The 16,542-nt window shown below is 36.2% G+C and overlaps 1 protein-coding gene and 1 pseudogene across 1 annotated transcript in view; one reads left to right on the top strand and one right to left on the bottom strand.

The window, feature by feature from the left end:
• The window catches only part of CEP83 (centrosomal protein 83kDa), an 83,432-nt gene that overhangs the window by 3,364 nt on the left and 63,526 nt on the right, over positions 1-16,542 (top strand). The window contains exons 3-5 of the mRNA XM_006764637.2: positions 567-717; positions 6,963-7,055; positions 9,083-9,214. Coding sequence (XP_006764700.1) covers positions 567-717; positions 6,963-7,055; positions 9,083-9,214 — 376 coding nt within the window. The remainder of the gene's footprint in view (positions 1-566; positions 718-6,962; positions 7,056-9,082; positions 9,215-16,542) is intronic.
• LOC102763603 lies at positions 5,971-6,358 on the bottom strand (annotated as a pseudogene).

The following is a 16,542-nucleotide window of genomic DNA, read 5'->3' on the forward strand; positions in this document are numbered from 1 at the left end:
AGAAAATGAATACCAAGAACCTACAACCAAGATTACTTTATCCAGGAAAGCTATCATTCAGAACTGAAGGTCAGATAAAGAGCTTCACAGATAAGGAAAAGCTAAAGGAGTTCACCACCACCAAACCAGTATTATATGAAATGCTGGAAGATACCCTTTAAGAAGAGGAAGAAGATGAAAAAGGTAAAGATACAAATTATGAACAACAAATACACATCTATCAACATGTGAATCTAAAAATCAAGTGAATAAATAATCTGATGAACAGAATAAACTGGTGAATATAATAGAATCAGTGGCATAGAAAGGGAATGGACTGACTTCTCCAGGGGGAAAAGGGTGTGGGGGTGCGGGAAGAGACTGCACAAAAATTGTACACCTATGGATGAGGACAGTGGGAGGAGGGCAAGGGCACAGGGTGGGGTGGGAACAGGGTTGAGGGGAGCTATGGGGGGGAAAAAGGGGAACAACTTAGTAATCTGAACAATAAACATTTAATAATAAAAAAAGTAATGCAGTTAGAAAACAGAGGATACACTTAAAATTGAATTTTTTTTTAAAATCAGGTTGCAAGATGAGTACACAAAGTCACAAAATGAACTCAAACGCTTGTTAAATGAAAAGCAAACTAATCAGGAAAAATTCCAGCTACTGTTTGAAGAACTAAGAGGAGAATTATTAGAGAAAACTAAAGATTTAGAAGAACTAAAGCTACAGGTAACAAAATGTATTTGAGTTAATAAATAAATTGTCAGATGTTTTGTGGAATTAGTTTGGTGGTATAATTTAATTTCCTTTTCTTATAGTCTAAATTTTTGCTACCATACAGGGTTTCACCATGAAACTCTTATTTGTATAAATTTGTATTCTCTTACCTATTCTGATTTAAATAATATTTCACTATCAAAATAATTTAGGAAAAGACCAGTTTGAAATGATAAAAATCCAGAATTAAAATTTTTTTAAAGAAAGATTTTACTAATTCTTCTTCTTTTTTTAAAAAAAAATATGTTTTTATTGCTCTGGCCTGTGTGGCTCAGTTGGTTGGGTTGGCTGCCTCCTGCAAACCTCCTACTTGGGATCAAGCCCACAACACAGGCATGTGCCCTGATCGGTAATCAAACAAGCCCAAGCTACTAATTTTTTTTAAAAAATTGATTTCAGAGTGGAAGGGAGAAGGAGAGAAAGATAGAAACATAAGATGAGAGGGAATAATTGATCGGCTGCCTCCTGCACCCCCCTCCCCACTGGGGATCGATCCTGCAACCTAGGCATGTGCATTGAACTGTGACCTCCTGGTTCATAGGTTGACACTCAACCACCAAAGCCACCATAGCTGGGCGACTACCAATTTTCTTTTAAGTATTATAACTGAAACTAAGCTAGTTACAATAGTGTTTTTCTTTATTTAAGTTTTTTAAAAGACCCTGTAAAAATGATATGTACACATAATTTATGTGCATAATGTAAGGTAAATGTAGTCTCTAAAGCAAAAGCTAGTTGGTACTAGAGTACTGACTACATTTTCTTTAGTTCCTTTTTTGCACTGTTTTTCATTTGCCTAGAAAGTAAAGCAAAGGCAGACTTCAGCACCAGTCAAACATATTATATATTTCAAATCAGTAGGCATTACCAGTGGTATTTTCCTACATTCATTTAATCTCTGACAGGACCAGCTGTGTATTTCTGCTTATCTAGTGCTAGGTACAAATAATAGGGTACTATTAATCTTGGAATCATAAGTTGATAAAGTAAAAAGCCATCTTTCAGCCGTAACCAGTTTGGCTCAGTGGATAGAGCGTTGGCCTGCAGCTCAACGGTCCCAGGTTCGATTCCGGTCAAGGGCATGTACCTTGGTTGCGGGCATATACCCAGTAGGGAGTGTGCAGGAGGCAGCTGATCGATGCTTCTTTCTCATCGATGTTTCTAATTCTCTATCCCTCTCCCTTCCTCTCTGGAAAAAAATCAATAAAATATATTTTTAAAATGTCTTTTTAAAGAAGCCATCTTTCATGTCATTTGGTATGGCATCTCACCTAATTAATGGATTCCTTTGACAGCAGTGTTGGGAATTTGTCATTCAGTGTCTTCTTGAAATCTTCCATCGTTGGGAATAACAAACCATTAAGCTTGGGATGAAACCTTCAGTGTGCTTACTGGTTCATTCCTGGGCATATTTAGGATGTTTAAACAAAAATAAAAATACACACCTCAGAGGAAAATGTAATTTAAGCCATTAGAATTGGTGGCTTGCTTTGTGTTCCAAAAAATCAGAGGCCTATCTGAATGGAATCTGTGAGCACTGAATTCAAGATACTGAAAGTATTCTTCAGGCATTGCAAGTGTAAATTACTCTGTTTCTTAAGAGTAACACCTGTTCATGCTTCTTTTTACCAAGCACATGCAAACAGTAAACTTCAGAAGCCTGGAGTAGCTATATTAATACCAGATAAAATAGATTTCAAGACAGAGATTATCACTAAAGGTAAAAAGAACATTTTAATAACAAAAAGGGTCAGTTTGCCAGGAAGATGATGACCTTCAACAAATAGCTTTTTTCCTATGCCTTGGTTTTCTCATGTGTTAAAGAGGATAAAATTTGTTACCTAACAGGGATTGTTGTGAGGATTAGTGAGATCACTTATGTCTCATTACTACACAGTAGGTACACATACTGTGGTCATTTTATTCTGTTTGAATACAGATTTCATGAGGGCAGGAACCTTTTCGTGGTGTTTCCAGTGCTCAAGGCAGTGCCTAGAAAATACTTGTTTAATGAATCACCTACATAAACAATAAATGAATGTATCAGAATTGTTCTGTTCATATGTAATGTTGAACTTCTTGTTTTATATGTACCTGGAGTCTCAGCTTTTTAGAGTTGGTAATTACCTAGTTCCTTTCATATCTGGTATGAGTTGTCCCCCAAAAAGATATGTTGAAGTTTTAACTCCCATTACCTCAGAATGTGACCTTATTTTGGAAATAGGGTCTTTACAGACAGTTAAGATGAGGTCATACTGAAGTACGGTGTCCTTATACGAAGAGAAGAACAGACACAGACAGATAGATACATGGGCGGGGGAGACAGGAACACGGGAAGAATGTCCTGTGATGACAGAAGCAGAGATTGAAGTGCTATAACTGCCAAGGATCGCCAGCACACCACCAGACACTTGGACAGGGCAAGGAGGGATTCACCCTACAGTTTTCAGAGGGAATGTGGCCTGCTGACACCTTTGGACTTCTAGCCTCCAGAACTGTGAAACAGTACATTTCTGTTGTTCAAACCAATTTATTTGTTCTATGTTGTTATCTCAGCCCTAGGAAACTAATATACTGTCCAGAGCACAATTGGAACACCTGTGACATACAGCTCTTCATTCTCTGCTCCAATGCTTTCAGTGCTAGAGAACCAAGTGAACTTTTAAAGCAGTGGTTCTCAACCTTCCTAATGCTGCGACCCTTTAATACAGTTCCTCATGTTGTGGTAACCCCCAACCATAAAATTATTTTCGTTACTACTTCATAACTGTAATTTTGCTGCTGTATGAATCATAATGTAAATATCTGATATGCAGGATGTATTTTCATTGTTACAAATTGAACATAATTAAAGCATAGTGATTACTCACAAAAACAATATGTAATTATATATGTGTTTTCCGGTGGTCTTAGGCGACCTCTGTGAAAGGGTTGTTCGACCCCCAAAGGGGTCGCGACCCACAGGTTGAGAACCACTGTTTTAAAGGAACCCAGCTCCATTTATCAGTTGGAGTATGTTAAGCATTTTCTCTCTCATATTGCAATGAAATCACCCTCCCTATAGTCTCCCCGATGGTTCTTATATTGTTCCCTGGATCTACACAAAATAACTTTGGACATTTCTCCACGTGATAACTTCCCAAATGTTTGCTAAAAAATATAATGTATCTAGTAAAGTTTCTATTTTTTAAGATATACATACCTGGCTTTTATGTGACATTTGTCTGGCAAAAATAAGCTAAAGAAACATTATGCGTTATCTATACTTATATTGAAGCAATTTAGCTCTTTGCTTTAATGGATGTTTGTAATTTGTACAAATTGTGAGTTGAGTAAAGTTCACTAAACTCGAGTAAGATCCGCAAGAAATATTTCGAAGGTTTATGAAAGATGATTATTTTAAAAATACACATGTATTATCTTGTCTACCTGCAAAGTGCCTTTTCTGAGTTGCTTTAATATCTCTTTGGCTTTTAAAGAAAAATGATATAAAAATATTCATTTAAAGAATATTTCTGGGTTACATGTAGTTGTAGTGAAGGAGAGTAATAATAGTTCTTGGCTCATAGGATGACTGTAAAGATGAAACGAGAAAATCAGAAAATGTTAGTATAGTGCTTTGATGTAGAAATGGTTAGATCATTTAGCTATTATATTGTTATTATGTATCATGTTAGCAAAAGTTTTTTTTAAAAAAGATGGGAGTAATTTGGTATATGGCAGGTAAAATTGTTGAAAAATTACATATGGCATAATAGAGACTAGATAAAAACGGTTTTCAAGACACTGGACATTATTAAGTGACAAAGACCCCTGAAAGACAAAAATCAAAGAAGGTGAATTTTGCAAACGCTTCCAAGTCATGGCACAGAAGGAATACCCAGGCAAAGTCGGATAGACTCCCTGAGGAGATGGAATTGATTTTAATATTTGTTTTTTCATATTCAGAAAGTAGTGTGGCTAGTCACAAGATGGTAGCAGAGAGGAGGGTGGCACAGATAGAAAGTTAATAAAGATCTTCAGAAGAACCCTCTCAGCTCATTCAGTAGAAGAATGATCAGCACATGCATGTTAGGGAAACATCTAAGGCCTGGAAAAGAGCCACCTGAAAGGATTAGAGGCATGACTGTATGGAGTTCATACAGAGCTATGCATATTTCCTTTCCCCAAAGCCGGGCAAAAGAACTTCATTTCACAGAGAAATTAGTGCAGCACTCAGAAGGGTCTCAGCAGTAGGAAGTAATTAGCACTACATCAAACACTAATTTGCTCAAACTTAATTCTTAAGAGCAAGACCCAGAAAGATGAGACTGTTTCCAAGTAATTGTCTACCAGAACAAAACTTAAGAATATCAGAATACAAGTATATCTAGCACGAAGCAAAGTAAAATTTACAATGTCTAGCATCAAACAGAAATTTACCAGGCATGGAATAAACAGGAGAATACTACCCACAATAAATAGGAAAAGAAAGTCAATGAGTCAGAACCAAACCTGATGTGGTACAAATATTAGAATTAACAAAGACATTAAAATAGCTATTATAATTGAATTCCATATGTTCAAAAGTGAGATTAAAGATTGACCATATTAAGTAGAGATAAGGAAGATATGAAAAGACTAAAAGATGAAAAGACCAAATAATAAAATACAAATTATTGAGATGAAAAATATGCTGTATGGACTTAATGGCAGATTAGACAATGCAGAAGATCAGTAAACTTGAAGACATGACAATAAAAACTACCCATAATGAAACAAGAAGACAAAAGAGATTAAAAATAAACATAACATCAACGAGCTATGGAATAAATTTAAGTGACCTAATATTAGAATGTTTTATATATGGGGTGGAGCAAAAGTAGGTTTACAGTTGTGAGTACACAAAACACGGGTTTATTATTGTATTATTATTTATTTTTTGTATTGTTTTCCATACAACTAGAAACCTATTTTTGCTTCACTCTGTATAGTAGGTATTTATTCAGTAAAATGTTTGGAAATTTGGATATTGATGAATAAATGAATGAATTAAACTGAACATTATTCTTAGTGTTTTCTTTTAAATTTTTTCTTTATTGAGTAACGTATTACATATGTGTCCTTATTCCCTATTCTTAGTTCTTTTGGAAATTAATATAAAAGCAAACTGGGTTGTTTATTTTTTGTTTGTTTGTGTTTGTTTGTTTATTTGTTTTTTCCAGGTTTCTGAACAGGTTTTATTACACAGACAGGAAGGGGCTGGGGCTCAGTCCTTCTTGGCTGCTGCCTTCCTCATGGCTGCTAGGACATTGCTCAGCTCCTCTCTCTTCCTCTTGGCGCGAATGTGTGTCCCCACCCTTTTCTTGATGAATTTCAGGGCCCTCTTGTCCTTAGAGACCTTGAGCAGCTCTATGGCGCGCCGCTCATAGGGGGCAAAGCCACACACCTCTCGGATCATGTCTTGAACGAACTTGGTGTGCTTGGTGAGGCGCCCACGGCGGCGGCTGTGCCTCGGCTTGCTCACGTTCTTGGTCACCTTGTGGCCCTTGTTGAAGCCCACGGCCATGGGGTAGTGCAAAGCCATGGCTGCTGCTCCTCAATGGCTGCCGCGGCGGAAGGGCTCTGGGTTGTTTTTTTTAACAACCAATATTTATTCATTCAAGAATTAATAATTGAGTGGTTTCTATGTGGTAGGCAGTGGTGCAGGGTGTTGGGAATACCATGGTAAATGAAATATTCAGTTACTTTTTGAAAGATAAATTTTGTAAAGGAATGTAACAGGGAGGAGCCTAAATTAGTTTTTTATAACCAACATAAAAATCAGCCTTTTCTGATTGAAAATAATTCTGAAGAATTCTCTATGGCATACTAAATTAGTACATCTTTATTTTGTTTGCTTTATAAAATAAACTATCAGCCATTGTATACAACAGGATAACCTTAGCTGCTAACATAGTTATTTCTAATAATCACAATGATAATAATCAGTGATTGTCTTTACCTCATGTTAATAGAATTTTTGATATCTCTGAGAGTCTGAAATTGAGATTCTTAAATTATTATTTATATAGTGACTTCTCTAAAATTAGGTATATTGTAAAATTACTTTGAATTGCATTTTATTGTAATGAGAGAGGTTTTGAAATTTGGCAAATTCTTGATTTTAATATTTGTTTTTTCATATTTAGAATTGTTTGTATTTCTCTGCATATTAGGTATTAACTCCACAAAACTTGGAATTGTTCAGAGCCCAGATACGACAAGAATTAGAAACTCCAATGAGAGAGCGTTTTAGGAGTCTGGATGAAGTAAGTAATTTATGCAGAAAGAACTATGCATATATCTTCATATCACTATGAAAAGCTTTTGAAAAGCATCTTCTCTACACAAAAGCCCTGCAATAGCTCCCTTTCTTGCTCAGTCCTTACCATAGCCTTTAAGGCTGCACAGGATCAGACCCCATTACTTCTCTGATTTCCTTCTCTCCATCCATGCTGGCCTCCTTGATGTTTCTTTGGCATTCTAGGAATGGTACCATTCAAGAGTCTTTGCTTTAGCAGTTGTTTTTGCCTTGAACACTCTCCAGGTATCTTTTGGTCAACTTCTCGGCATCACTTTCTCAATGAGGCCTACTTTGACCAACTCCTGCCCCCATTTAATATTGCAGCTTGCCTTTTCCATCACTCCTTAGACCTTTGGATCCCCATTTACCCTGCTCTACATTTTTTTTTCCTCGAGTACTTAGTATCTTCTGATATGCTGTATAATACTCATTGTGCTTATTTTTTTATATTATCTTTTACCACTTATTGCATGAGCAGAGTGCAATAGTGTTTTACTCACTATTACGTTTCAAGTTCCTAGAACAGTTCCTAGCATACAATAGGTACTCAATATTTGTTGAATGAAAGAGTGAATTTCATGCAACCTTAGAAAAGTAAAAAAATTTGATACAGTTTTCCTTCAGATTGAAACCAGTCTCCGTAAATGAAACCTTGGTGTAATATGACTAAATGTTTAATAAAGGGGACAGGAAAAGATGATCGATAATAAATATATTAGATACTAAACTAGACATTTATTTAACAAATACACTGAGCAGTATGCATACAAATGAGTATTGTCCCCTTCAAAATGGACCCCTTTAGGGAGCTATAGTCTAGTGATGTTGCCATTGCTTGAAACAGTTGTAGATCCTGGCAATCAGTGGTTGCCAAACTTTTGGACCTCATGGACCACCGGTTGGTGACCGCTGTTATAATGGTTAACTGGCTTGGTAACGTCATTTTTTGAATATTCTCCTAATCAAAGCATTATGGTGAATAGGTTTCAATTTTGGATATAAACAAAATTACTTGGACTTAAGTAGGTGATCCAGTTAAGTAAAAGCATATTTAAAAATACCAAAACAAAGTATGTCTCTAATAAAATCACAAAAAACCATATCCTTGGTTTGTAAATCGGCATAGAAATTTTTAAACTGAAGATTTCAGGGAGCTAAGTATTTTAGGAGGCTTCCTTATTACTTAACTAGAGGCACAGTGCACGGATTTGTGCACCGGTGGGGTCCCTCAGCATGGCCTGCGGCGATTGGGCTGAAACCGGCAGTCCAACATTGCCTGCTGTTCTTGCCTGCCGAACCTGCTTATCTCAGCCTTGCTATGCTGGCTGCAGGCTTGTGCCCAGTCAGTCCAATCAGGTGTGCAAGAGGAGTGTCCATGGGAGAGGCTTGCACTGCTGCAGCTGCACTCGCCAGCCATCAGCCTGGCATCTGGCGCCTGTTAGTCAGCTGAGTGGTGCTCCCACTGTTGGTGCTTCATATATTCTTCGGGCAGATGTGTTGAATTTATATCATTGTAATATTTGATTGAATCTTAAGTTATTGTACTAAATAAGCCAAATAATCTTTTATCTACTTTGAATTCATTATGTCTGACTTTTAGGAGGTATTTTATGTTTTATAAAATTAATTTTTAACCTAACTATATATTAAAAGGTATGTTACATTCTTAAATATTATTTTATTAAATCCAGAGGTCAAAACTTTTGACATGCTATACATTTTTATTATGAGACTCAGTGAGGAAATAAGGTTAATTGAATGATAATTGTCTTTATTAGTGCCTTCTCAGTAATGTACTAATTCTGTGTGTAGCATCCTAGTTATCAGAACTTTTCCAAGGTTTATTTATACTTCGCTTAAGCTTAGTTTTTACTTTTAGAATTACTCTGAATATAATGTAATTTAAAATTATATTTACAAAAGTAATTTTTGGAATGGATATAAATTTCATTCATAAATTTGTGATTAAACTATAGTCTTCTTTTAATTTAGGAAGTTGAAAAGTATAGAGCTGAATATAATAAGCTTCGCTATGAAAATACATTTATCAAGTCAGAGTTCGAACACCAGAAAGGAGAATTTACACGTACTTTAGACGAAGAAAAAATAAAACATGAATCAGAGGTGAGTGATTAATTATACTCGTTTAGTTGTTAGCTTTCTAGTAAACAAAATTTTATGATTATATATTTTTTGTAAATCTCAAGTTAGAGTTGATTGCATAATTTAGTTTTATTAATTAATTTGTCATGATTTTCATCTGCTCTATAGCAATATTTTTCTTGTGAATGTTCTTTTCTTGGCTGTTAAATTTTTCTTTTCTTTGCATCGTTTATTTTGCCCCAGTCAGTGGCGATAGTCAGTCTCTTTTCTCCCATAGCCACAGAGGAAGGCTTCTCTGTCTGCAGATATAGTTTGTCTATGTGATTCCTTATTTAGCAATGTCCCCATCTTCTCTTTCTTGGAACCATACTACATCTATCAGAGCTCTGATGGTCAGTCAATGCACTTTTTTCCACTGATATAAACAAAGGGTTTATATCTTGACTTAGGGTGTGCCTGTCACCTTCAAAAAGTGTACTTTGTTCTTTGACAGCTGCAATGGCAGCATCCTTTCCCTGCTGCCTACAGCATGCACTCCTACTCTATCTCTACTCATTTTGTGATTTGTCTCCTATTTCCAAAAATGGGGTTTGTGTTTCTCATTCTTTATGTTGCTTCTAGATTATTTTTCAGGGTGGAAAGAGAGAAATACCAATTTCTTATTTCAAATAAAAAGCCTAATACTAGTTGAATTTAAGAAAGTAGTTTGTTGTCTGTAGTTATGTGAAACATTTCATGTATAAACACATTTGCATTATACATTTATTACATTGTCTTTATTTGGAATCTAGAGTTAAAATATACTCACTTTCCTTTACCAATAACTAATTTGATCAAACAGACTTACATGAACAAACTGTTCCACTATTGTTTGATATGCAAGAAGCTGTATGAACTTTGGATCGAGTTCATCAATAACACAGTACCAGAAAACTATAAATACTTATATTAGTCTTTTGCGTTTTAAAAATTCTTTATCGCTTTAAATGCTTTATTCACATATGATTTCACTTCTGTTATAATGTTCAGTATTTCCATTTTATTATTTTTAAATTATTATTTTAAAATATATTTTTATTGATTTCAGAGAGGAAGGGAGAGGGGGAGGGAGAGAGATCGAAACATCAATGACGAGAGAGTAGGGGGCTTGCAGGAGGATTGGCTGTTTCCTGCATGCCCCCTACTGGGGATCGAGCCTGCACCTGGGCATGTGGCCCTTACTGGAATCGAACCCGGAATGCTTCAGTCTGCAGGCGGATGCTCTATCCACTGAGCAAAACCAGCTAGGGCCAGTGTCTCCACTTTAAAGGAGGACACTGAAGCACAAGATAAGTGACTTGCTCAGTCTCAAAGAAAGTCAGCAGCCAAGTTAACAGTAGAAATTAGGTAACCCAACACCTAGCTGTGAATTATAAATTTGAAATAAGCAATGATTTGAAGTTGCCACGCTAACTAGGAGTCATCCAACAGCTATAATATTGTTAAGAGATAAATAGTTCTATACTATGTGTGATGATGGAAGGATTTGAATCTGTAATTATGACAGATTCAAAGGAACTGCAGAATAAGGAAAAAATTAAAAGCCCAGGTTCTGCAGTTCTATCTGGAATACTGCTTTAGACTCTAATGGTTCTTTTATCTAAAATATTCCAAGTTCTCTGACTTGCACCCTTCTCAGGTTACTTTGAGCCACATCACAATAGGCAAAGTCTCCCAAATTAAAATCAAATTACCTCACATTACAGATTCTCTGTGATTGATTTTGGCAACCTTTCACAAGGGTTTTGTGAAATTTCATTAATTAAAATTAAACTGTGAATGAACTTTAGAATATCTCAAAAACTAAGCTTTTTAACATGTACAATTTTAAATGTTTTATTTAGTCTGACGTTGGCAACTGACTTAACTTCCATGTGCATCAGTGTCCTCAACTTAAAATGGTGTTAGCAGTAGAACCTATCTCATGCTGTGAGGATTTAATAAATTAATATACGCAAAATGCTTAGACAAGTACCAAGCACATAGTAAACATTCCACAGATGATAGCTATTATCATTTAAAATTACATGTACTCAAATTTCTTGAGTATATGATCCTGTTCTTTACTTTAGCATGCGAGAGTTTTCAGTGTCAGATTTGTACTTAGATACTCTAAATCTTTTGAGGGCATCTCTTATTACAGTGTCTGCATCCCCCACCCTCACTGACCCCCAGCATTCTTAGTGTTCTACTTTCAGGTGCTGTCTACTCGGGCTTTATTTGTCACAGTTATTTTTCTTTTACTACTCCCATGACCGAGGTAATTTTCAGCCCTGAAAAAGGCATATGTCTTTATTTCTGTTCTCTTGTTCAATATGAGTAGAATTCTTTTTAAACCACTGAGTGAAGGAAAAGAGATGGCAACTTCCAAAAGTAGATTAAAATATGAACTTTAAATCTGAGTAAATTAAATGTTACCTTCTTAGTGTAAGTAAATAACAAAATCTTTTTGTATTCCATCATTAATTTAGAAATATTCAATTCAAGTACATATAGGGAAAAGGGAAAAATTCAGAATAGCAGTAATATAAAAAGGTAAACTAGATTTAAAAAACTAAAATCTGGGAACTTGAAACTTCATGTGCAAAATGTTTACTGTAATGCCTGACACATAGTAAAGGCTCAAAAAAGTGGTATTACTATTTGTACCTGACAGCATTAATCATAGTACCGATTATCATAATAAATACAGAAGATATTTAAAAAATGCACAGTATTAATTTGAAGAGAACTATAAAACTGATGAATTAAATCAAAGAACGAAATAAATGGAGTGATATTTCATGTTCACGGATACGGAGACTCAGTAATGTCAAGATGTCTGTTCTTCTCAATTTAATTTATATATCCAGTTTAATCCCAATTAAAAACTCATCAAGGCCCTGACCGGTTTGGCTCAGTGGATAGAGCATCAGCCTATGGACTGAAGGGTCCTGGGTTCGATTCCAGTCAAGGGCATGTACCTTGGTTGTGGGCACATCCCCAGTAGGAGGTGTGCAGGAAGCAGCTGATCGATGTTTCTCTCTCATTGATATTTCTAACTCTCTATCCCTTTCCCTTCCTTTCTGTAAAAAATCAATAGAATATATTTTTTTAAAAACCCCACAAAACCACCAAAACAACTCAGCAAGTATCTTGTGGATATTAACAAACTGATTCTAAAGTTTATGTAGAGAAGCAAAAGACGCAGGGTAGGCAGTACAATATTAGAGAAAAACTAAGTTGGAGGACTGACACTACCTGACTTTGGGACTTAACTATGAAGCTATGATAATCAAGACACTAGGCTCTTGGTGAAAAATAGACAAATAGATCATTAGAACAAACCGAAGAGTCCAGAAATACACCTACACAAATATAGTGAACTGATCTTTGATGAAGGAGAACTGACCTTTGAAAATGGAGAAAAATAGTCTTTGCAACAAATGGTTCTGAACAATAGTACATGCTAAAAAATGGATCTGGACACAGACCCTTCACAAAAATTAACTCAAAATAGATCTTAGGATAAATGTGAAATGTAAAATTATCAAACTCCTGTAATATAACATAGGGAAAAACCTAGATGAGCTTGGGTTTGTTGATGATCTTTTAGATACAACACCAAAGACATGATCCGTGAAAGAAATACTGATGTTAGGTTTCATTGAAATTAAGAACTTGTGTTCTGTGAAAGACACTGTCAAGAGAATGAGAAGCCATAGACTTGGAGAAAATATTTGAAAAAGACATATTTGATAAAAGGACTATTATCCAAAGTATACAAAGAACTATGAAACTCAACAATAAGAAAACAAACTGATTTAAAAATGGCAAAAAACTTTAAAAGACACTTCACCAAAGAAGATATACAGATGACAAATAAGCATAGATGCTCAACATCATGTGTGGTTAGGGAATTGCAATTTAAAATGAAATACATCCCTGTTAGAATGGCCCAAATCCAAAACACTGACAATACCAAATGCTGGTGAGGATGTGAAACAACAGACTTTGGAAATGCAAATTGGTACAGCAACTTTAGAACACAGTTTGGCTGTTTCTTACAAAGCTAAACATAGCCTTACCATACAATCCAGCAGTTGTCCTCCTTGGTATTTACCCAAAAGAGTTTAACACTTATGTCTGCACAACAACCTATACACAGATGTTTCTGGCAGCTTTGTTCCTAATTGCCAAAAGTTGGAAGCAACCATGATGTCCTTCCCTAGGTGCGTAGTTCAGTAAACTGTGTCATATCCATAGAATGGAAGATTATTCAGTGCCAAAAAGATGTGAACTATCAAACCATGAAAAGACGTGAGGAAACTTAAATGCAAATTACTGAGTGAAAGAATCAATTTGAAAAGACTGTATATTGCAGGATTTGAAATATATGACATTCAACTATATGACATTTAAAAGATCAGTGGTTGCCCGGCCAGCATGGCTCAGTGGTTGAGCATCGACCTATGAACCAGGAGATCTTGATTTGATTCCTGGTCAGGTCACCTGCTCTGGTTGTGTGCTCGATCCCTAGTGGAGTTTGTTCAGGAGGCAGCCAATCAGTGATTCTCTCCCATCATGAATGCATCTATATCTTTCTCTCTTCCTTTCTCTCTAAAATCAATAAAAAATAAAAAATAATTTAAAAAAGATGAGGGAAGATGGAGGAATAAATAGATGAAGCACAGAAGATTTTAGGGTGGTAAATCTATTCAGAGTGATACTATAATGTCAGGTACATGCCAATATATATATATAGACAAAATTCATAGCATATACACCACCAAGAGTGGACCCTATGTAAACTATGGATGACGTGTAGGTTCATCAGTTGTAACGAATGTACCACTCTGGTGTGAGATGTTGCTAGTGCAAGAGGCCAAGTATATGGGGGCAGGGACATATGGAACTCTCTGCACTTTCTGTTGAATTTTGCTGGGAACCTAAAACTAAATATAGACTTTTTAATGATGGCCTGCAAAGAAGCATGAAAATGTATTTCATAATAAAGATCAGTCAATAGGAACAGTCCTAAAAATTATTGAGTTAGATAAGGTCATTAAACCATATAAATATACTCCACATGTTTGAAAAGTTAAGAGAAGCCTTGAACATGATGAGAGACATGGAAAAGATTTTTAAGAAAAGATTCTAGTGATGAAAAATACAGTCTAAATGGAAAATACACTAGAAGTGGATTAGACAAGCGGAAGAAAAGATAATAGCTAAATTTAAAATACATTAATAGAAACTATCCAAGACGAAATAGAGAAAAAGTATAGGAAAGAAATGATGATAGCACATGTCTAAGGATTGCAATGAACCTCACGCATAGAAAACATGAAGAAAACTACACCAAGGCAGCCCTGACCGGTTTGGCTCAGTGGATAGAACATTGGCCTGTGGACTGAAGGGTCCTGGGTTTGATTCCTGTGAAAGGCATGTGCCTTGGTTGTGGGCACATCCCCAGTGGGGTGTGTGCAGGGGACAGCTGAATTGATGTTTCTCTCTCATTGATGTTTCTACCTCTTTCTCCCTCTCTTTCTCCCTTCCTCTCTGTAAAAAAATCAATAAAATATATTTAAAAGAAAAAACTACACCAAGGCACTAAGATTCAAATTACTTAAAACTAGTAATAAAGAGAAAATCTTAAATGCCAAACAGGAGACTTCTACTTCTGGGAAGATGAAGTAGATGAATTTTTCCCCTGTTTATCCTGCTAAGTATAACATAGGCCACTGGACATTATTTATAAAATAGACATAAGAAGATGCTGAAAGATGTAGAGAAGGCATACCAGCTAAGGACCTTGGGACCTAAGAACTGACTGGTGTGTTTTCTGGGTTTTTAATTTTATCTCACATATCACTGATTTGGTGCTGAAGAAACCAGCAATTTGGCCCAGATGATAAAAAGCCCCACACAGGCCTGTTCTCTCTAGGTAAGTTTCTAGGAAAAGAACAACCTAGTAGCTTAGTTAATTTAGATAATAACAATTCTACTCCAGCCAAATACTGGAGTGAAACTGGACCTATGCCCATCCATACTAGTTAATGCCAGTGGAGCACCTAGACTTTCATTTTCCCTAGGCTGTAATGAGTAATCCTAGCCCTCAGCCAAGATGATACAGAGAAGGCCAGGTAGGGAGCCATGACTTCATCCCCACTTGGCAATACCAAGGGCTCCCACTTACCTGCTATGGTGGAATTGGAGATGACATTGGGAGCCTAAGTTTCTTTTTTCACTGGTCAGGTGCTCTGACCTCTCCCTCCTTGGATTATGTTAGAGAAGGCCTAATGTAGAATCAGGACTGTCACCACTGCCCTGTAGTGTCAGTGGTGACTACACCTGCCACTATGGTATCAGTGGAGGCCACCTGGGAACAGTAAGAAGTCATTCTTACCCCTGCCATCTAAGGAGGCATCAGTGGGTCAGTCCAATTAGGAGCTGGAACTCCCACTTCCACCCAGCATGTGTTCCATAGACGTAGAGCAGGGAATCTGGACTACTATTTCATCTAGTAGTAATGAGCAGCAACATCATTCTTCCCCTGCCAGAGTGATAACATAAAGAGACAGCTAAAAAAAGCAAACTTTAAATTAGAATCGGAATCTCTTAATACAATATCCCAGAAGTCCAAAGTTTAATAAAACATCACTTCTTATACTGAGAACCTAGAAGATCTCAAACTTAATAAAATAAGGCAGTCACTAGATGCTAACACTGACATAACAATTATCTGACAATTATTTTAACAGAGCCATAGTAAAAATGCCTCAATGTACAATTAAAAGCACACTCAAAACAAATGAAAAAATAGTCTCACCAAATAAATACGGAAATATAAAGAATAACCAAATGGAACTTTTGCTAGGTGTACCAGTTAATCGGATTTTGTAATCAAAGAAAACATATTCAAGAGAAACATCAAAAGTGCTGTATTCAAAGTAATGTCCATCGCTAGCTACAAATTTCCCCATCTTTCCGGTAATTTGTGGATACCGTCCCAATAGAACTTTTCTTGTTTTGAGGCAAACCATTCAGAGACCCAATTTTCCACTTCTTCGTACATTTTGAAGTGCTGTTCAGAAAGTGCGTGTGCCATCGATCAGAACAAGTGATAATCTGAAGGAGCAAGGTCTGGTGAATATAGCGGGTGGGTTAATACTTCCCAGGCAAGATCTTTTAACGTGTCTTTAACTGGTTTTGAAGTGTGTGATGGTGTGTCATCATGAAGCAAAATTACTTTGCCGTGTCTTCTGGCACATTCTGGTCATTTCACGATCAAAGTGTGGTTCAAATTGATTATTTGTTGTCGGTAGCGA

This window comes from Myotis davidii, unplaced genomic scaffold (genome assembly GCF_000327345.1).
Source record: "Myotis davidii unplaced genomic scaffold, ASM32734v1 scaffold581, whole genome shotgun sequence".
NCBI lineage: Eukaryota > Metazoa > Chordata > Mammalia > Chiroptera > Vespertilionidae > Myotis > Myotis davidii.